Here is a 22,203-nt window from a genome sequence, read left to right as displayed (position 1 = left end):
CAAAGGCAAGATTAGTAGCAGGTCATTGACTGCATACGAGCAATGCAGTGAAGGGTGAGCGGAATCAGGCACTCTACTACTGATTAACTAAAAGCTCATTCTCGAGAAGTAGAAAAAGAAACACCACTGAGATCTGAGTTATATATATTGGCATCCATGTTCTAGTTGAGGTCTCATGTTCTAGTTGAAGCGTGTGACGCGCGGTGGGTGGTCTAGGGCGTGGTTCGATCGGGTGCGGCGGATGGTTAACACGTCAAGGTTCGTTTAGTTTGATCCAGGTGATAGACATTTGGTCCATGACTCTAGTGATGAATAGCGAGGTGACACTGCTGCTACATTGTACAGTAGAAATCTCTACCGTTTAAATAATGAGCATATAATCTAATTAAGATCCATTGACAATCTCTCTGACAGTGTGTGCTTCGTGGCGCGAATTCCGGGCGTACAGCAGTAGACTACTACATACATACATGGGCACGCACAAGATGGTGATGGTCCACCGTTTACGTCACCTGCAAGCTTTTTGAGAACCTCAAAGCTAGCCACCCACGCCGTACCGGCACTGCTTCTCCAGTGGACCAATGCTAGCTGCTTGCTGCAGACTGCAGCTTGCAACCTGTGCCCATGCCCCATGCTTTGGTGTTGTGCCTTTCTGCTCCTGCTCCAGAACCCCAGGCCCAGGCAAGCAATGTTCCACTGTCTGTTTTGATCTTGCTCCCTTCCCAAGCAAGCAAGCAAATTTTGGTCCCTTTTGGGGTCCTTCAAAACCTGCCCGCCCTGAGATGCTCCCTCCCTCCGTCCCCTGACCACAGTAGCCTGCTGGCCTCCCTGTCCCTGACGCAAGCGTGGTCGTGGTCCTCGGGCCTTGGAGCAGAAGAGCAATTTTGTCTTTGGAATCTGCTTCGTTCCGTATAGAGATGGCAACAGGGAATTCCCCGTCGGATTTTGGCTTCCCATCCCCGTCCCCGCGACGAAAAAACTTCCCCGCGGGGATCCCCACGAACGTTTGCGGGGGACATTTCTTCCCCATCCCCGTTACCCGCGGGGATAAATCCCCATCGGGGATCCCCGTCCCCGCATAAATTATAATTAGATCGTACTTCATTTGTTATTAATGTAAAATATTTTCACTTATACACATTGTTAGATGTAAAAATCATTATGTGTACATTAAAATGAACGTATTTGTACAACTAGTGATCTCTTGGCAAGATAATTATTTATTTTTTTATCATTAACTATTATATGAAAACATCGTCACATATAAGTTTAACGGGTCCCCGCGGGGAACGGGGATGGGGAATGCTTCCCCATCCCCATCCCCGTTTACCCGTCGGGGGAGAAAATTTCCCCGTTTACATCCCCGTGGGGGAAGAAATTTCCCCATCCCCGTCCCCTAATAGAGGAATTCCCCGCGGGGAATCGGGGATCGGGTCCCCATTGCCATCTCTAGTTCCGTAGCCACACTCACAAGTTAGGGTTTAGGGTTATGTGCGTAATCCATTGTTTTCTTTGCCAGTTTCATTGGAATTCTCGAAGCACTCTCCTCCGCGGTAAGAGCAACTCCAATAGTTATGTAAATTTTAGCTCTCTAAATCACAGATTTAAGAAGTTGCTAAATGACTTTTGGAGTAAAAAAATGTGAGTTCTCCAATAGTTCTCTAAATATAGGTTGTAATTTTGTTTTGTATTTATCCACATAAAAAATAAGTCACAAAAACTATATAATGCAGTCAACATTTTTTGTTTAGGGAGTTGTTAAATGGTTGCCAAATGTAGAGAGAAAATGAGGTTAGATGAAAAGTTGTTAAATTTAGAAAGTTCATTTAGAGAACTGTTGGAGAATAGTTTTTATGTTAACTACCTAAGCTATTGATTTAGGAAGTCTTTTAGAGAACTACTGGAGTTGCTCTAACCTTGGCATTTCGAAATGGGAAACTTCCATACTCTCACCGTGTGCTTGAACAGGGTTGGTCAGTGCTGAAACCGTCAGAGAGACGACAATTTACTGGAGAAAGTGCTAACTGCTTCATGTGTTAGTAGTGTTGCCCATCTGCATGCAGCATTCCACCATGCATGCTGCTGTTCTAATCGCTTTTTGTTTGACTGCAAGCGTGCTCTCTTCTAATCCTCACAGGCACGTACGCCGTACGGTGTTAGCTAGCTATAGCCTGTATTGTTATATTGTTTAGCTGTGCAGAATCCAAGAGATGACGCTGAAGTCGTCCAGCTTGGAGTCTAGGATAATCACTCATCACTGTAGTTACTGTATTTAACAAATAAAGATGCCCTTGCGTGGCGTGTGCATATCCCCGCACTTCACAGTACGGCCGGTGCACGAGTATGTTCTAAGCAATTGAATAATTTGGTATCACTACTAGCTAGTGCCGTAACAAGAGAACTTGTCTGACCCTTATTATCTAATATGCATGGGCAAATTAACCTTATATACGTTCAGCACACAGACCGAGAGCTACATCTAAATAATTATCAAACAGGTCATGACTGAAATGGAGCATGCGCGCATTCTTCATGCATGTACTAGCTGTGGTCATTCAGATTTTCAGAATGATGGTGTTCCATGGATCGGAGCAAATCGTACGTTGGCGTAGTTTGCTGTTATAAATAAAGTTTCAGCAAGACGATCGATCTGGACAAGGACAGTGCATATGCATGCATGCATGGAACCAAGCACGGATTAAAGGTGCAAGGAGCCATGCCCACGTGTGGGCCCTTGAACGTAGGAAACAAGTCAAAATAAGCACGGTGGGTGCCCATGGTAATCATGCAGTTTTGATTGGTTTTGCATTTCTCCAAGCGGAGAATTCAACAATGAGATGGCCAAAGCCCCCCAAAGGCACCATTTCGCGGTTTTGCCCCCCATGCACAACGTCAATACTCAGTAATTGATCATTTTTTACTGGTCAAAAAGGTTCTACACTATCAAATAATCTCTTCTCTGCTTCCTAAAGGTAATATATGTGGCCCAAAATTGAATCAGATCGGTGTTATGTACTCTGCCCCTTTCAAATTATTGTTAGAAATTTAGACATATACTCCCACCGTTCTAAATCGTTGCTAGAAATTTAGACGTCTTTTTTCAGGCCTAACTTAATCTAGAATAATAATAACAATAAATTCGTGATAATACATACGCTGTAAACTACATTTAATTGCTACAGTGGTAAACAAGATGAACATATTGATCGTTACCAACGGCAATGTCTTATTGAACATATAAAACAGTAACATAAAAAAAATCCAATAGAGAGACCTATACTTAAGACATCGGTGGAACCATGCGGTGTGTTGCTCGATGTCACAGATCACAATCGATAAAAGTAGATATGTGCAATGCAGTTCCTCATAAATCCACCAGAAACAATACGATAACGTCATCAAATCAGTACCGAGCAGTTGTGTTAGGTAGTGTTCGGTTGAGGAGCCAAGTAGAACAGAGTTGTTCCATCCCTGATTCTAGGAACGGAGCTGCTCTATTCTATGTTTGGTAATCTGGAACGGAGCGGTTCTATTTTTTGTTTGGTTGCAGAGTGAACGGAACGGAGTGTGACTGTGCGAGCGGGCTAGGAACGGAGCGGCTCCGTCCGGTTGATTTTTTGGAGCGGAATGGTTCCGGATCTGAGGAGAATATTCCCTAATTGGAGTCATTCCGTTCTAGTTACTTTGTAACCAAACAACAACAAAACTAGGACAGAACGACTCCGTTCTACTTGGCTCTTCAACCAAACACTACCTTAGACACTCCCTAGAAATCTAATCGCTGAAGCACTACCGAGCAGGTGCCGTAAATAGGGGCATGGTTCAGGAGGCTTACTCTTCCAATAGAGAAATGTTCTGAGGAAAGTATGGTACCCATGTCCCCCTAATTACGGAGTTCATTGTGGTTTTTTCAAAGGATGAATGCCAAAGTTAAGGATGGATTAGTTTCAAGTGTCAGTTGGAGTTAGGAGACACTTAAAATAGTTTAGTATTTGTTTTTCTTTTAATCGTACTATAAAGGGGTACAAACTAATGGCTTCACCTAGATAAGTCTAATGATTTTACTGTGGTGCACGGTAATTATATTTATCTCTAGGTGGCTTATGAGAATGTCCAGAACTAATAAGGATCGAAACTCAATTCCAAAGTTTTAAAACCGGATAAGTTAGAAGGGTTTTTAAGACGTCGTACCTTGTATTTCAGGGTCATCATACCATAGCGGATCGGTCTGAAGCATCTACACGATCGGAGAGTGCCTGATCATCAGACTCTACAAATAGTATATCGTTGAACGTAACTAATGTGTTGGGAACGGCGATCTGTATAATCAAAACCAAGAGTTTCAGGAGTCCGACGAGACCATATGACTACACTGTTTTAGTTTCAGCTATAGATGACCAATAAGCACGAGGCCCGCGAGCCCGGCACGAAGCCCGTTGTTTGGGTCCGGTCCGAGCCCGGCACGGCCCGTTTCTATGCGGGCCTGGGTCGGTCCAGTACGAATAAGCGGGTCGAGCTCGGACAGAAAACTAGACACGGTGGACTAGATCGGCGGCTTGTTTACCTTTAAGCCTGTTAAACCCGTTTTTTTTACACTAAAACTTGCTTACCGGTCCGTATAGCCCGTTTTTTTGGCCCGCTTTTTCGTGCTAAACGGGCCGGCCCGGCCCGTTTAAGCCCGCGTGCCTGGACGGTCTGGTCCGGTTTTATAACCGTGCCCAGCGGGTCGGGCTCAAAAGGGGCCGGGCTTCACCGGGCTCGTGCCGGGTCGGGCCGGGCGGCCCGTTTGGCCATCTCTAGTTTCAGCTATAGGGTCGTTGGACCCTATGAACAGCTGCCTCATTAGACCAAACTAGATGGGTTCGGTGAGTGTTGTGCAGTTAGTAGTAGAGATGGCAATGGGTAAATACCCACCGGGTATTACTATCCCATATCCATACACACGACACAAAAATAATCTCATTGGGTCACCCATATACACTGGTGGATATGAATTTACCCCCATACTCATACCCATGTGGGTATGGGTCACCCATCGGGTCACCCGTACCCACAAAAATTAAACATCTATCAAAATATTATATTATACAAATGTCAAGTATATCTATCTAAATACCATTACAAAATTTCTAGTATGATTTAACCATCCATTCAACACACCAAAGATAATTGGATGAAGTAGTAACACTAGGATAGTACTACATAGCACATTACATGTTCTATTACATGGTCATTAAATTGCCGTTAAGCCTTCTATGACATTATAGCCTAAAAGGTTGTTAAATAGTAAAAAAGATGGATGACTAAAGTCCAAGTTCATGCTTGGCTAAATTTATATTGGATATTCTATACCCACGGGTTAACGGGTATGGGTGAAGGCGTAACGTTCTAATACCCGTTTATCCATTGGGTGAAGATTTTTGCCCAATAACATATCCACGGGTGGAATATTTAGCCCACATTCATACCCTAATGGAGTAAATATCAATCGGGTATCGGGTCGCGGGTACCCATTGCCATCTCTAGTTAGTAGAGAAGCTGATCGATGAGTGGCGTAGAGTAGAGGTTGAAGACAATAAATAAAAAGAAAAGGAAGACGTGTAGACACTTGGGTCTGAGCAGATCGAGCATCCAGAGGGCTTGCGATGGTGCCGGGTGGAAGGGAATCGCAATCCATATCGTGGAGAGTGGAGACCAGCGGCCTTTTTGACCATGATGACTGTGCACTGTGCTTCATCTCCTGCGACTGCGAGGAACTTTGTCATGAACCGTCACATTTATTACTCCGCACATCCCAATTATTACAGTACTTATGTATTGAGTGGATGGAGCATGCAACTTTAAGGTTAGGTAACCATCATAAACAGTGTAGAACGGGCCCGTACGTGCTCCATATATTCCATGTTTGAGAGGCAGCTTGCAGCCGCGCGCGCGCGGTGGGAGCACGACTGCGGGGGGCCATGGGCCACGGAGGAAGCAGGCAACGGCTATGGGTGGTACCTTGCTGCGAGCTGGCCACGGGCCACGACGGTGTTCAAGGTGACAGGAAGAAGAAGAACACGTGAAACAGGAGGCAACCCCGCAAACGGTGAAACAAAAAAAAAAACAAATTGAACCAATACGAGTGGTGCTCGACTGGTTTGAGACGCATGGACACCACAAGGCGGGACGTGAAGCAGCAGCAAAAGTGACACGCAAACGCAACTGACAACGCTTTATTTGGGGCTCCTACATTTATATATCCCTGTGGAGTGGAGAACGAGAATCTCGGAGCTACTTGTGGTTCAGTTCTCCGGCGGATGATTCATTGGTTGCCAAATTGCTCCCTGTGCTGTGCCCACCGCGCCTTTCTGCTCCGGCTCCGGAACCCCAGACAAGCAAATGCTTTGAGCTTGACTATGCTATGCTATGCCCCCATCTAAAGCAATGTTTGGTCTCTCGTTGGGTCTTACAAAACCTTCCCGGCTGCCGCCTCGGCCCGTAGCCTCTGGAATAGTGGACGCCTATCATATTTTAGGTTATGTGTGCAATTCATATTATATGTTTTCGTGGTCTGTTCCGTTGGGTGTTCTTCTTGCGCTGCTGCTTCCATACTCCCTGCCTCCACATGTACTAATCTAACTAGCATAGTGTAATAATCGTTGTTTATATGCGTATATATAATACAAGTGGGTATTTGAATGCACTAAAATTAATTGTTAACTGTTAAAATTAGCCGAGACATCCAAACAGTCTAGTTAATATTTTAGCTATTAGTTACTTTTAGCACATTAGTTATTTGTTAGCAAGCTAATTCTACTAACAATTTTTAGCCAACTAACTATTATCTCTAGTTTATTCAAGCATCCCCTAATTCCCTTGTCTTTATTTATACATACACAACTCGTTGTTTGCTTTATGTGCTATTTATCTACACCATCGGGCTGAATCACTTTGACTAATTGCTAACGGACATGCGAGGAGGGGTAGTTTTCTGAGGCCTTGTTTGGAATATAGGATTTTCAAAATCTACGGATAAGAGAAACACATGATTGAAATGCCCTAACGTTCACAGTGCCACCATATAACTGGTATGTTTGCCTCAGCTTTCCGAGGCATATTTACTGTTAAAAACCTGGAATCCCAACCAAAACGTACACAAGCTGAATATATTCCTAAAAATCTATAAATTACTCTAGTTCAATCCTCGAATCTCCTTCTACCCTAGATCTTCTAGATTTCGATCATCCAAAGGTATCCACAGTCGTCAGCTCGCATCAACTTTATCACAGGTCACACCTAGAATCACATTTTCCAGGAATCTATGGAGCAGGTATAGCAGTAACCAGCAAATGAGATAAGATTTGCTGAGCGCCGATGCCCATGATTCCACCGCCACCAGCAGCAGTGACTCCCTCCCTTGCATCGACGCTTCGCGCCAGCCTTAGCGGGGTCGCAGAAAACGGAACGGGAAATTCCCGTCCCGTCCCGTTTCGAATACTGTTTTTTTTCGATCATTCAAAAATGATTTAGCTAGTTTTTCGTTCGTTTTCGTTTTTTTCGTTTCCGAGTCATGCTAATACCGTTTTATATAATATGAGATAGATCTAGCATATAATTTATTTAAGTTATAGACTTTTATTGTGTTCAAGTGAATGAATAAGCGAAAACAAATGTTATAATTACTCTAACTAATATGAATGATGAAAAAGAGTTGTTTGTGTATTTCTAAATTTTTAAAATTAGGCAATACATCACTGTATTATGTTTTTTGTTAAAGCTACAAAATAGTTATATTTCCGACTACAGTTTATCGTTTTCGAATAACCGACAATTCTGATCTCGTATTTCGACCGTTGGTTTTCGTTTTCGTCCCGACCAAAAAATATGAAAAGAAAAACAATTTAGCTGTTTTTCGATCGTTTTCGACCGTTTTCATCCCTATTTGGTCCTTGGGGTTGCCGTCAGAGAAGGTTCCAGTCTTGCGGGGAGATATTTCGAGCGGCCCTTCGCGGGTAAAAAGAAGCGCGATTCGCCTTGTGATCGAATGGCTGGAAAGAATAACGGTGCGTTTTGTTAAGGAGCCAACTGAGATGGAGTGGTTCCATTCAGTTTCTAGGAATTGAGCCATTTTATTCTGTGAGTAGCGAGTAGAACGGAACCACTCCATTTTTGTTTGGTCAAGAGTAGAATAAAGCGGCACCGCTGCGTTCGTTGTTTGGTTGGTGAGCCATATAAGTGTGGATTTGAGTAGAAGGAGGAGAGCGAGAGCATCCCAAATATTTGCCATATATAGATTTCAGAAGCCGCTCCGCTCTCCTCTGTTGAAAACCAAATATGAAAAAAATAAGAATGGAGTCGTTCCATTTCTCTCTACTCCTCGACCGCGCTCGTACGCTGGGAATAGGACGGTGAGATTTATTTAGATCGACGTGGACCGTCTCTTACGGCTTTATTCTGCAGGGTTGAAATATATAGAAATCTGGGGGAAGTGGGTGACGTTGTATAGGCCATTGGGTTCGTTCATTGAGAGCACCAGCCTTTTTTGACTAGGACTGTGCTCGGTGATCTCTGTCTGGGTGTGCAGATTGGAGTCTGGACTCTGGAGGTGAAAAAGGATGTTTGTCATAATGTCATGGCTCGGTGGTGTCGACTGTCGACCATCTCTTTGATTCAGGTTCTGACACGCTGCACATCCAACTTTGTGTGTTGATCGTGACTCACCGGCGATCTTGCAGGCCAGTAGCTTCGTCCTAGCTTTACATCGGGGGGGGGGGGGGGGGGGGGGGGGGGTGATTGAACCAAACCAAATACTACTAGTTACACTTGCAAACTCTACTCCATGATTATGAACGGGAGTGTGGGATTTATTACGATCTGGCTTTTGAAGATAAAAAAATTTACAGAAATAGTAGACCCACGTTACTCCATTCCTGTGCACCAGTTTCGGATCGCTACCAGTAGTACACAAATTGCTCTTAAATAAATAAAAGGAGCTTTTCTCTTCTTTCAGATTTCACATGGAGCCCGGAGAGCTATCTTGAGTACTGATCAGCATACATGTGCATCTCGGGCTTAACAGCTTTACGGCAAATACTGTAGAACATGAAGCACCTATCAAGAATGTTGAGTTTGTGATCCAAATTCTGAAAAAGGTGGTCATGTTGGCGAGCAAAGTGGAGGCTAGTTGCCAAAGGTTTTAGTCAGATTTCAGGAATTGATTACTCTGATATCTATTCTCCTATTGTCAAGCATAGTTTAATTCGTACGTTTCTTAGTCTTGTTGCTGTACATGACTATGAGCTTGAACAGTTAGATGTGAAAACTACTTTCTTACATAATGATTTGGAGGAGGACATTTATATGGACCAGCCTGAGGGGTTCATTGTTCCTGTAAAAGAAGACTATGTGTGCAGGTTGAAGAAGTCCTTATATGGTCTGAAACAATCTCCGAGACAGTGGTATAAGAGGTTTGATTCATTTATGCTTTCTAAGGGCTTTCAGAGGTCTCAATATGATAGCTGTGTTTATCTAAAATTTGTTAATGGATCACCTACATATTTGCTGCTATATGTTGATGATAATGATATGTTGATTGCTGCCAAGAGCATGAAGAAAATCGCTGCTTTAATGGCACAACTTAGTAGCGAATTTGATATGAAGGATCTGGGTGCTGCAAAGAAAATCCTTGGCATAGAGGTAATCAGGGATAGGAAGTCTGGACTGCTGTACTTGAGCTAGAAGAATTATATTGAGAAGGTCCTTCGTCGTTTCAACATGCAAAATACTAAACCTGTGAGTACTCTGTTGGCTCCTCATTTTAAACTATCTGCTAAAAGTGTGCTGAAACTGATGCTGAGCTTGAATATATGTCAAAAGTTTCATACTCTAGTGTCGTTGGGTCACTCATGTATGCTATGGTTTGCTCTCGTCCTGATTTGTCTCATGCTATGAGCGTTGTTGCTAGATACAGGTCTAATCCTGGTAAAGAGCATTGGAAAGTTGTTCAGTGGATTTTCATATATCTACGTGGTTCTTCTAGTGCTTGTTTATGTCTTGGTAAATCTGGAGATGGTCTGGTTGACTATGTTGATTCAGATTATGGTGGTGATTTAGACAGGAGGAGATCTCTTTCAGGTTATGTCTTTACTGTTGGAGATTGTGCTGTGAGTTGGAAAGCTCGTTTACAGGACACTGTTGCTTTGTCTACCAAAGAAGCTGAGTATATGGCAATTGCAGAAGTTACTAAGGAAGCCTTATGGTTGAAAGGTATATATTCAGAGCTATGTGAAATTAAGTCTTGCATTACCATCTATTGTGATAGTCAGAGTGCTATTCATCTCACCAAAGATCAGATGATTACTGAAAAATCCAAACATATTGATATTCGTTATCACTTCGTTCGTGACATCATTGAAAAAGGGTTGATGAAGGTATGCAAGATCAGTACTCATAATAATCCTGCTAATATGATGACAAAGCATGTTTCTGTTGCTAATGCTCAAACTTAGTTGGTATTATAAATTAGCCCTTAGTGGTTGTTGACGCTGGCAGATGATGATGCATTTGTTTAAGGTGGGGTTTGCTATTATGATGCTACAAGGAATTTGTCTCAAGGTGGAGTTTGTTGAGTTTGTGATTCAAATTCTGAAGAAGGCGGCCATGTTGGCGAGCGAAGCGGAGGCCCGTCGCCGGGAGGCTTGGGCCGGAGCGCAGGAGATAATTATCTTTGTAAGCCGCAGGAGATAATTATCTCAATTGTAAATCTCCTGCGATCTGTAACCACCCGAAAATAGTGAGAAGTTGCTGGCCGGCGCCCGTGGTTTTTTCCCCTTCGCTTTAGAGGGGTTTTCCACGTTAAATCTGTGTCTTCTTTGTGATTGATCTCTTTTGTGTCGTATTCATTTATAACAAAGAAGCAATTGGAAGCGTGACTAGATCACACCACATTGCTGTAATAAATATATAGAGCGAAAATACCATGAATAAAAAAATACTGTAGGCAACACAACCACACTTTCAAAATGAGAGGGTATGCATGGATCACTACACTTTCTAACGTTGGCCACTCCCCCAACACTACTTTTTTTAACCCTTGTCTGTTCTAGACACTCGATTCTCAAAGAGCATCCAAAAAGGAAGCTCCCCTGCCTAGAAAGGGGGGACTGGAACGCCCGTGTCGTTTTCATTTCTCTGGCCATGCGTATGCATACCAGGCTTTGCTTTCTAAACACTCAGCGCATTACCGAGGGTTTAATTTAGAGTTAATTCCCTCTATGCCACTAAAAATTATACTGATACTTTATGTGCCATTAGAAATTATAGCATTCCTTCTATGCCATCGATTTTAGATTTTGTTCCCCTCTGTGCCATTGCCGTCAAGAAGCCGGCCAACGCCGTTTGTTGGTGTAGCTGGGCCCACATGGCATGCACTAACCCCCTCCCATCATCTCTGTTAGCTATGACCGGTAAGCCCGAAGGCGAAGCAGCACGGGCCGCGCGCAGCGCCCCCGCCGACCTGGAGCGTGCGTGGTAGTCTTGTCGACCTCAGCTCGACGTCGGGGACCAGGCCGAAACGAGCTAAGGTTGTTCGGCGGCGGGGGGCAAGCCGAGGCAGACCGGTACTTCCACGTCCGTCCGCAAGCCCGCTCGTCGAACACCTTGCTTGCATGAAATGGTGAACCATCACATCATCGACGCCATCCATCCATCTGTGCATGTCCCTCCCGTCGAGTGTGCGTGTGTCCGAGCGATCGAACGAGCATGCAGACCGACCAGTCCTGTGCGTACGTGTTGTAACCTCGTGGCCGGTGGTGGATGGCACACGCGAGGCGAGACTGCCTACACCTATAGATGTCCATTCGTGCCGCCCGGCCCGACCCGGCACGAGCCCGTAACAAGCACGGCACGAAAATTCAAAAACGGCACGGCACGGTCAGGTTACCGGGCCGGGCCGGGCCAGCACGTCGTGCCTCCTCTTAGGCCCAAGCCCGGCACGGTCGGCCGTTTTTCGTGCCGGGTCGTGCCACGGGCCCGACGGGCCAGACAGTACCGGGCCGCCCAGTAGCCCGAGATTCAAATTACAAAATGAAAAATACAAAATCAGAGCCACATTATAGTCACAATTCAACTTCACAATACATAATCCAGATTCATATGTAAGTCACAATTCAAAATCTAATACAAGTTCAACTTCACATTACATAATCCAGATTCATATACATGTCACCATACAACTACAAGTCCAGGTCACAAATTCACAATTACAACTGCAAGTCCACATCACAATTACAAGTCAAGATTCCAAAGCATAACATTAATACTTCAGCAAAATAGATATTTAATTTGGTTTGGAGCTCATGTGCAATGCTGCCTCGTTAAAAACCTTTCTAGGTAAAAACTCACACCTCGTGAGAAAACCCTAGAAAGGAAAAAAGAGTACATCTAGCTCCAAACTAAAGTATTAATGTTTATTACAGTCCACAATTACAGTCCACAGTTTCAGTCCACAGTTACAGTCCAAAGAAACTTTCAAACAGAGGCTGCATCTTCAAGGATCATACTTTCATGGATAAGTTCCATCTCTTTGGTGTCCTTCTCCACATTGTGTTGCATATGTGAGTCTGCTAATTCCCAATCCTTGATACAAGACAAAATCTCCACCATATCACTTGTGAGACGGCGACGGCGCTCCTCAATCACTCTGCCAACAAGACTAAAAGTTGATTCAGAAGATATAGTTGAAGCAGGAACAGTCATCACATCTTTAGCAAGGAGAGAAAGAATAGGATAGGTAAGTTTATGTTCATGCCACCAACTCAAGATGTTGAAGTCTTCATTGAACTGTGAGACAGTATCACTGTCTAGATATGAAGATAACTCTAAGACAGAGGCTGCAGTTGCAAAGGTAGCAGAAGAGGGAGCAATATTACCTGATCCTGATGACTCAACATGAAAATCATCATCGCCATAGATGTCATCCCAAGCCATTTTGTTCTTACCTTGATTAGCACCTGACATTTGGTTTTGTGCTCGCAAACGCACATCACCAAACTTTGATTCATACAACTGAAAAGTATTGGTTAGCTGAGATCTCACCTTATGTGGAAGCCTAGAGTAGTCTGTACCAGTTAATGCAGACAAACGAAGAAGGATTTTATGGAAACCTCTCATTTTGGCCCTAGGATCCAGAATGAAAGCAAAGGCATACAACAAGGGTATTTGTCTCCAGTATTTTAAAAATTTATCTTTCATAGGAACTACAGCTTGTCTTAGCAGTTCATCATTTTCATAAGTGTTGAGATGTCTAGCAATCTTTAAAATTTGATGCAACATTAAGGGTGAAGTAGGGTAATAAACACCAGATAGTGCAACAGTACAATCATAGAATAATTGTAGAAAAGATAACACTTTATCTGCAACAGTCCAATGATTACTAGTGAGTAAAGGAGGACTACCTTCTTGCATAGGATATTGGGTTTGGATGAAGACAGAAAAAGTGCTTCTATGTGGAACTAGGTGCTTAAGCATCAAAAATGTGGAATTCCATCTAACTTCAATATCAACACCAAACTTTCTAGGTGTAACACCCATACTGAGACAATAACTCTTGTAAGCACCAATTCTTTGGTTTGAAGAGTTCAAAAAATTGATAGCTTTTCTAAAATCATCAAGATAAGGCTTTAAGATTGTTAAACAAGACTTCACAATCAAGTTAATTATGTGGCAGGCACAGCGCTGATGTAAAAAAACTGTAGTTAAATCATCAGGATCATCAGAATCATAAGCAGTTTCATCAGATGGATCAGGACAAACAAGGCCAAGGTAAGTACAAAACAATGGTTTCAGAAAGGACATAGCAGTTATATTTGATGAAGCATTGTCAAGAGTTATAGCAAAAATTTTGTTGTTCAAGCCGTACTCATCAACCACTACTGCAATACGTTCAGCAATATTTCTACCAGTATGTGATTCATCAATTAACCTAAGACCAATCAATCTCTTTTCTAACTCCCAATTGGAATTAACAAAATGAGCAACTACAGATAGATAATCCTCTTTAGCCTTACCATTCCAAATGTCAGATGTAAGAGCAACAGATGAAACAGAGGTTTTAAAAATTTCAATCAAATTAACCACACGCTCATTATAAAGCTTCACCATGTCTCTAGCAGTGGTTTGTCTAGAACATTTGATAAATTTAGGATTATGGGCATTAGTAATGTACTCCTGAAAAGCATCAGACTCTCCAAACCATAGAGGTAGGTCCTCTTTAGCTATTAACCGACACAGTTCATTTCTTGCAACAGAAGGAGAGTACTCCCAATGTTTCAAGGATCCATCAGAGTTGTACTTAAGCAAGGATTGAACTATACCCGCACGCTGTTGTTCTTTCTTAGCAGAGCAGTTATGGCGAAGTAAGTGACCAGTTCCAGAACTAGATTTACCACTTAAAGTAACCTTACAGTACTTGCAAACAGCGCCATACCTTACCCTCTTACCATTGACGATGTGGGTCAGTTCATCAAAGTCGTTCCACACTTTAGATCTGGGAGGACGCTTACTAGAACTTGTGGCAGCAGTGCTTGTGCCGGTCGGTGTCGGGCTCGTGGAGCCTGTGCCCGTCTGACCACTGGCACAAGGAACAGGGGGGGCATCATCGATGTTAATGGCAGCAGCAGCAATGGCGGATCTGCCACCAAAGAGGGCCAGAGCATCCTCTTCTTCATTATGGTCTTCGAGCCGTTGCTCCTCCTCCACAGCGACCGGATCAAGTTCATCGTCCATGCCCACTGTTTATCCGGCTCCTCGTCAGCAACTCCGGTCCCTCGACGGCTAAGCGGCACCGTCACAAGAACGATACCTAAAAAGAACAAGAAGATCTGGAGAAGAAAGCAATGCAAGGAGGAGGAGGAGCACGGTACAAAGAGTAAGAACACACCTGCTTAGCCGGAGCACCCGAGTCACCTGAGTGGTTGCAAGCACCACCGCGAGCAGGAGCACCGTCGTTGGGCCAAGAGGATGCTAGGATGGGGATTAGGGTTCGGGTCCTTCGAGATTTGAGAGTAGGGAAGGGGATTAGAGGAAAGAGAAGAGCTTCGGGAAGTCCAAACAAGCTGTCGCCGGCAAGCGTCACACGTCGGGCGTCGCCGTCGTCGGCAGTCGGATTTAGGGTTTGGTCGCGTGAGAAACTGAGACGGGGAGACGGGGACGGGGAGTACGGAGTACTCGGTGTCTCGGTTATACGCAGAGGGGAGGGAGGAGTCGGGCCGGCAACCGTGCCGCCCGTTAAACCGTGCCGTGCCGGGCCAAGAACGACGGGCCGGCCATGGAGCCCATACCCGGCACGACCATCGGGCCGGGCCGGCACGAGCCCGACGTCCACCGTGCCGGGCCGGTTTCGTGACGGGCTTTAATAGTGCCGTGCTTCGGGCCAAACGGGGGCACGGCCCATATGGACATCACCGCCTACACCTGCATCTGCAATCTGCATGCATGGAATCCGAAAGGCGGCCAACTACCCGAGCCCCGAGCTCGAGCGTACGTGATCGAACGAAGCGTGCGTGCAATGGCGACGCGACGTGTGAGAGGATCGAATCAGATAGGGAGCGTATCTGCTCTAGAAGAAGCGTGTCGCATGCATTTGTCAGCGAGTGGCAGGCGTTGAGAATCGAGCAAGAGAACAGGAGGGGACTATACGTTCAAATATACTACATGATGGTTGGTTCGTATTGGTGCAGTCTGATCGATCCATGCTTGCTGGCATTAGCTCCTGGCAGCTCAGATCAGCTTACTACATGATGGTTGGTTCGTATTGGTGCAGTCTGATCGATCCATACCTGCTAGCATTAGCACCTGGTAGCTCAGATCAGCTGGAGCTGGTCATTCTCTTGTGCATGTAATGGATACGTTGCAGCACGCGATCGTCAGCTTGCATTGCTAGCTCTAGCGAGGCACGTCGCTAGGCTATGACACAGGCTATGACACGTGGACGACCCGTACACCATTTAACGGCGACATGTAACGGCAATGGCGTTGAAGGGATGGAAAATATAAACCAGTGGCTTTGAAGGAAATGTATAATTTTAGATGGTACTGAAGAGATCGTTATAAATTTTGATGGCATTGAAGAGATTTTCTCTTTAATTTACAAGTCAACTGTTCCCATGCGGGACCTTACCTTACCTGCCATGATGTCATGTTCCTTCCTTCCCCCGCCGTACGTCGTCATCATGCCTCTTTTTTTTTTGGATACTATACGCTGCAAGAGACTGCTGTTGGGGTAAAGCAGATACTAGTAGCTTACCAAGGACGTGGAGCTCATAATTAGCATTTCTTTAATCAGTCCTTCTGGTCTTTCGTGGCCTCGCCTGACCTAAAACGCCAAGGTAGAATAATGATGATGCAGGATAAGGTCATAGAGCCGTCATAATCAGCATGTACTACTACCATCAAGACCATACGGTTTGTACTTGGCTAGCTTTTTTTTTTTGAGGCAAAACGCTACTGGTGCGAATGCGAGCAGTTACTGTATGCTCGACCTGGCAAGCTGCTGTAGCAGCATTGCGAGATTCTTCAGGCACGAAGCATGCCACACAGTACCCCTTTTTTTATTATTTCAGATAGACCACATCCATTCAACCAGCAGGACCACTCAGCTCAGGCTGACGCTGCTAGCCAGCCCTTCTTTTCAAATTGCCACCACCGAGAACCGATACACGCATCATCATACACGGGAGGAAGCTAGGCAAAAAAAAAAAAGGGACAAGATGCAGGGAGGAGGACGATGCTCTGCCGCCTGCACCGCGCCGCGCCGCGCTTCACTGATTCCTCCTAGCACGGCAGTCGGTATGTACATCGTCGCTATGGTACAGTGTTGCGGGGTCACCGCTAAAGCGCGCGCTAATAACGGCAGCGCGAGGAGGCGAGGTGGTGGATCAGGAGCACATCCTGGGGAGCGACGACCTGCCGGCGCGGCCGCCACCGCCTCCGCGCCTGGGCTGCTTCATCTTGCTCATCTGCGTCTTCATCCGGCTACACACCTTCTCCAGCTCCATCACCCGCCAGTGCATCCCGTCCAGGAGCGACCGCAGGTTCTGGTTCTCCAGCGACAGGTCCAGCCGCCCCGCGTACAGGACCACCTGACCCTCGTCGTTCTCGCCGCCGCCGACGTCGCGGTGCTTACCCGTGGACGGGGGAGGGGACAGCGACACGGGCTTCAGCTGGCCCGCGGGCTCGCGCAGCACGATGCTCTTCAGCACCGTGTGCTGCGACGCCAGCGCCTGCACCGCCGCCCTCGTCGGGAACTCGCCGTTCCGCGCCAGGTGCTTGCAGCTCTCGGGCGACAGCTTCTCGTAGCTCAGCCCCCTGCAGATCTTCATCTTCTCCTCGTCCGTCAGGCGGCCGTGAACCTGACACGATCAACTCACATTTTTTTATTTAAGCCTCAAATTATAATACTAGCGGTAAAAGGTCGTCCCTGTTTGGCTGGCCAATCAGTTGGTTCACAGAACGTGCACAAGTTAATAACCGCATTCCAGACATACTAGTAGGATTCAGAGGAAGCACTGACATGCTAGCAATTAATGCGCAGCAGTAACTGGTGTCTAATCTAACTAAGCAGTAAAATGTGAAATGCTGTCGAAACGGAATGTTACGTTACAACTCCTCCAGTAATAACTAGTACCTGGAAATAGACGTCGATGGCGCGATACAGCGCGTCGTGGCAGTCCCTCGCGTGAGCCGGCAGCGCGGTGGCGAGCTCCAGGAACTTGGCCGGGCGAAGGGACGGGTCCGGAGCGACCTCGGCCAGGTACAGGTCCACGAGCTTGCCCACCTTCTTCAGCCTCGCCGGCTCGTCACTGGCGCCGCCGCGGAGGAACGCGGCCAAGAACCTCAGCACCAGGCTCACGTCGTACAGGCTGCCCGTCCCGGGCGGCGCCGGGACGAGCAGGTTATCGAGCGTCGCGTGGTCCAGCTTGCGGCCGATCATGGCCACGAGCCGCTCCTGGCACGCGTCGGCCAGCCTCAGCGGCGCGGCGATCCTCAGGATGCCGAAGAGGCCCTTGCAGGAGACGGCGCTTCGGTCCAGCTTCGCCATGACGGCGACCGAGGCCTGCAGCATCGCCTTCTTCTCCTCGGCGCTCGCACCGGCGACGCGGCACTTTAGGTAGTAGAAGAGGAACCGGGCGACGACGCCGTGGTCGGCGCCCCTGGCCACGAGCGCCGAGGCGACGCGCTCCACCGTGGCAGGGCCGAGCGCGACGAGGTCCTCGAACCACCAGGTGCGGCTGACGCAGGACCCGCCGCGCAGGCTGAGGCTGCTGCTCTTGGTGTCGCACGAGAACCGGAACGCGGTGCTCTCCGGCGAGGAGCCCGTGGGCGTGGCGTCCCCGGCCGGCGGGGGCACGGCCATCTGGGACACCAGCGCCGCCACGGCCGCGTCGAACGCGCCGGTGGAGTCCGCGAGCGGGACCAGGCGCTGGCACTGCTTCACGGCGTCCACGACCGTGTGCCACGGCCAGTGCGGCATCTCCTCCAGCGCCTTCTCCGTCATCCGCACCAGGCTCGGCGCGGCCTCGGCCTCGGCCTCGGCCGCGGCCACGTCCGCCGCCGCCATGTCCAGGAACTCCGCCGCGCACCGCAGCACGCACGCGTTGCCCGCCGTCACCGCCCCGCCCCGTCCGCCGTCGTCGGTGTAGCAGAACCTCGCGACGAGCTCGAACGCCTCGGGGCCACCGGGGAGTCCTTGCAGAGTCACCCTCGGACGCCGCCCCGCAGACGCTGCGCCGGCGACCACCAGCCTCCTGATCCTGCCGCAGAAGCGCGCTAGAACGTCCTGCGATTTTATATCCAAAAAAACGCAACAGCAATTCAGAACAAGAAGCGTCAGCGCATTAAAGAAGCACGCAGCCGCCAAGAATGCGAGACGCCACCCACTTGTAGGAATCCAAATTAACACCGACGCCAAATTGAAGGGAAGATCAGGTCACTCTCTCTCTTTGCGGAGCAGAATGTAGTAATAAAGCTTTTTCAATGGGGGAAGAAGCTAGTGGCAATAAACGAGTACGTACAGTAGTCGTAGCCACCAAACGGGCATTAAAGCTCGCATAGAAAAGGGCGAAGAAGATGAGGTGTAGCTGTTACTCCGTTAACGCCCAGCAGTGGAGGAATGGAGCGGGAGGGACGAAGAAGAACATTAGCAGGTGCGGGATATGCGCGGTACAGTTACGCCATTAATAAGAAGAGGAGGACCAGGCATGGCGAGGCGACCTCATTGATGACAGTGATGGGGAAACGGACACAGCTTCACTGTGTGCTCTGCAGCGGAGCACTCTGCAACTGAGCGTAAAAAATGGAAGGTTGCGACGTGCTCTTCCTCTGAGAAACAACAGCCAGACAGTAAATTTCTAGGGGAACAGAACGAAAAAAGAAGTGCAGGATTAATCTGAGTAGTACGTAGACACTAATGATGCGGAAGCAGAGTTGCAGGTGAGCATAATGAGTGGAAACAGGGCGACTCCATTGGCGTGTGACAAACAAGCTATCGAAGGATCAGGAACTAGCTAGCAGTCACTCGGTCAGAGACGGGCGTGAAACCACCGGGATGTGACAAGCCGGACACGGCTCCTAAACCTGCGACGGAGTACAAATCAAGGGCAAAACATTCGGAAAGGCCTGAAAGGAAGGGTTGGACGCGACCGAATTGGGGAAGACGATGCCAAGGTAGGTGGTGCCAAAAAAAAAATTGGGGGCTATCTGGAGGTAACTACAAGAGGGAAGAATCGAAGCAGGTTCGATTCCAACAGGATATGGCAGGCTTCACTTCACTCGTCCACAAGGCCTAGACGTCCACAAGAAACAAGCGGCTAGACAGTACACAACAGTGAGTCCATCCAAAACAGAGCCGCTAGGCTGTGGACAGCAAGCTGCCAATCTGGGGAAAGAGTACAACAACAACAACAACAAAAAACATCGACACCATCGTCGTCGTCGTGGTGTATGGAGAGAAACATGAGCACCAGAGCAGAGCAAGAAGGGACCTAGACCTTGATGGCCTAGCCTAGCCTAATCCATGGCGGAGGAGCAAGCAAAGAACATGAACATGGGGCAGGAGAGAGAGAGCCGCAGGCCGCAGCGCAGCGCACCTTATCAACGAAGAAGAGCTCCTCGCCGTTCACATCCACCTCAAGGACGACACCGACACGGCTCATCTTTCCGGCGCAAGCGCAACTTAGACTCGTCGTTCCTTCCTCCCCTCCCGATCCCGCGAGCAATTTGAACTTTAAAGCAACATGGCGACGAAGCGAGGCAAAAAAAAAAAAAAAGGCTGCGGCGATGGGGATGGAAGCAGGGGGGGGGCGGCGGGATGCGGCACCCACGCAGAAAGCCCAAGCCGCCAAATGGCTAGACGCCCAAGCGCACCTGATGCTCTGAGCAGTCAATGGCTCGGCTCAGACGGCGACGGGCGGGGCCAAACGAAGTTGGTGGATCCTGAGCTGCTCCTGCTCGCGCCCTGACTGACACCCTCTGCCGTGCTGCGAGTACTGCGAGTGTGGAGCTTTGCAGGGAGGGGGGGAGCTTTGGGGAATATGTAAGGCTGGTTCCTGATTTTTCTCTGCCCTGCCCTTTGCACTCGCACGTATCATATACTGTAGCTGTAGTGTGTGCCTGGCCTGGCCACTCGGGTGCTATGCGGCTATGCCTGCCTGTGCTGCTGCGGGAGTCCTTTCCCTGCACCAAAGATATGGGCAACAAAAAGATGGTGGGAGAGAGAAGAATGGAGGTGGTTTTTGGATTTGTTACAGGAATACCCGATGGGTTTGGTGTTGATGAAGAAGACTGGATCCCTGAAAGAGATAGCACCAGCAGCAGCAGACAGGTATAGGCAGAAATGCGTTGTTTATGCGTCGACTGAGATTGCAAGCAAAGAGCATCTGAGTTGGTCATTTCCACGTGACATCGAGATTGTCTGATCCTCCCACACGAGATCATGTTCTTTACTACTTTCGCTTGGGTTGCTGGTTTAAGACGACAAGGATTTGAAAACCTGGCTCTGTTTGGATTCATAGTACCGTCAGAATGAATATTTATAGCATGTTTGTTTGGCTTTAATTCGTATCGATTTTTATTATTTTTACAGTGTTTTGGCTCTATATATTACAACTGCAATAGTCTAGATAATTGACCTTAATATTTGTAGACAGCAGAGACAAACCCTCCTTCAGCCTACGTAACAGGTTATTTGACTTAGTTACAGCCAAACAAACCTTATCTTTCTTCAAAACGAGAAAAAAATTCCTGGTTCAATATGCTACTACAAAACAGCGCATCGCAAGTGCGCCTGTCTCTTTTCCAACTTTCTGGAGGTAATAAGGACAAAACTCCAGATCATCTTCCAAAGATGCATGAGGCCGCATCCGCACCTACTACGTTGATTTATTTACCGTTACAACTAACAGCAAGTGTTCCAAGGTGCTTTAAAATGCACAAATGGGTCATGTACTAATGCAAACTAGAAAAAAAAACAAATACTACAGAAACTAAAAAAAAAGAGAACAAGTTGAAAGCTCGAGTAGTCATCCTTCGTGGGGATGTTTCCTAATGTTGACGGAAGGCGTTCCTTGTCAAAAAAAAATGCGCACAGACACGGCAGATATTTTTTTGCGGGCGTCAAATCACGCACAAGATATTATGAACTTATGAAACTGAAGAACATTACCCGTATTTATTGTTAAACAAGGAAGATTATCATGATCGATATGTAATCTCGACACGTGCTGTACAATATCCTGCGCGTTCGGATAGTGAGGACTGGGATCACCCGTAGTAATTGCCAATGACGCATTGTAATCTTACCTCGTATGTTACGTCATGAATAGAGATGGCAATGAGAAACTGATCCCTGATTCTTCGCTGGAAATTTCTCAATTAGATAATGGCGCGAGGATATAAATGGAGAAATTGTATTCTCGGATGGCTAAACGGGGACGGAGATGGCAGAACGTTCCCGATTTCTCCGCGACAGGGATCGATCGCTACGGAAATTCGTTTGCGTGCAGGCAGAGGTCGTTTCTCAGTTGCAGCGGCCCATATTTAAGAGTTGGCAGTGCTACTGGAGTGGTGTTCTGATGGATGTGTCATCTTTAGAGAATCGTGAGCAAATTTTTTAACCTGATTCGACTCGACACTGGAAGACTGCCGGATGAGGGGGGGCCCGGCCGG

General features: G+C 47.1%; 1 protein-coding gene across 6 annotated transcripts; it reads right to left on the bottom strand.

Moving 5' to 3' along the window:
• Window positions 1–16,568: 16,568 nt before the first annotated feature.
• Window positions 16,569–20,959, bottom strand: LOC103633275 (BTB/POZ domain-containing protein At3g22104). 6 transcript variants are annotated; one of them, XM_020541254.1, is made up of 4 exons: window positions 19,252–20,120; window positions 18,919–19,118; window positions 17,666–18,817; window positions 16,569–17,390 (listed from the first exon to the last, which is right to left on the bottom strand). In XM_020541254.1, the coding sequence occupies exons 3-4, from the start codon at window positions 18,596–18,598 to the stop codon at window positions 16,917–16,919; spliced, it is 1,407 nt and encodes a 468-aa protein (XP_020396843.1). In that variant the 5' UTR covers window positions 18,599–18,817; window positions 18,919–19,118; window positions 19,252–20,120; the 3' UTR covers window positions 16,569–16,916. The 6 variants fall into 6 exon arrangements, with proteins under 6 accessions (XP_020396843.1, XP_023156400.1, XP_008653194.3 ...); XM_023300632.1 differs by having other exon boundaries at window positions 19,053–19,118; XM_008654972.4 differs by lacking the exons at window positions 18,919–19,118; window positions 19,252–20,120 and adding an exon at window positions 20,404–20,959.
• Between the last annotated feature and the right edge of the window lie 1,244 nt (window positions 20,960–22,203).

Source organism: Zea mays, chromosome 7 (genome assembly GCF_902167145.1).
Source record: "Zea mays cultivar B73 chromosome 7, Zm-B73-REFERENCE-NAM-5.0, whole genome shotgun sequence".
NCBI classification, from domain to species: domain Eukaryota; kingdom Viridiplantae; phylum Streptophyta; class Magnoliopsida; order Poales; family Poaceae; genus Zea; species Zea mays.
Note: the sequence above shows the minus strand (reverse complement) of the source record. Positions and strands in the feature narration are given on the sequence as shown.

Excerpts from the sequence above, each read along its gene's own strand:
- LOC103633275 (XM_008654972.4), bottom strand. The coding sequence starts at position 20,928 with ATGACCAACTCAGATGCTCTTTGCTTGCAATCTCAGTCGACGCATAAA. Across the intron at positions 18,818-20,403 it reads TTGACTGCTCAGAGCATCAG|GACGTTCTAGCGCGCTTCTG; the intron begins GTGCGCTTGGGC and ends ATAAAATCGCAG. Across the intron at positions 17,391-17,665 it reads CCATCGACGTCTATTTCCAG|GTTCACGGCCGCCTGACGGA; the intron begins GTACTAGTTATT and ends TGATCGTGTCAG.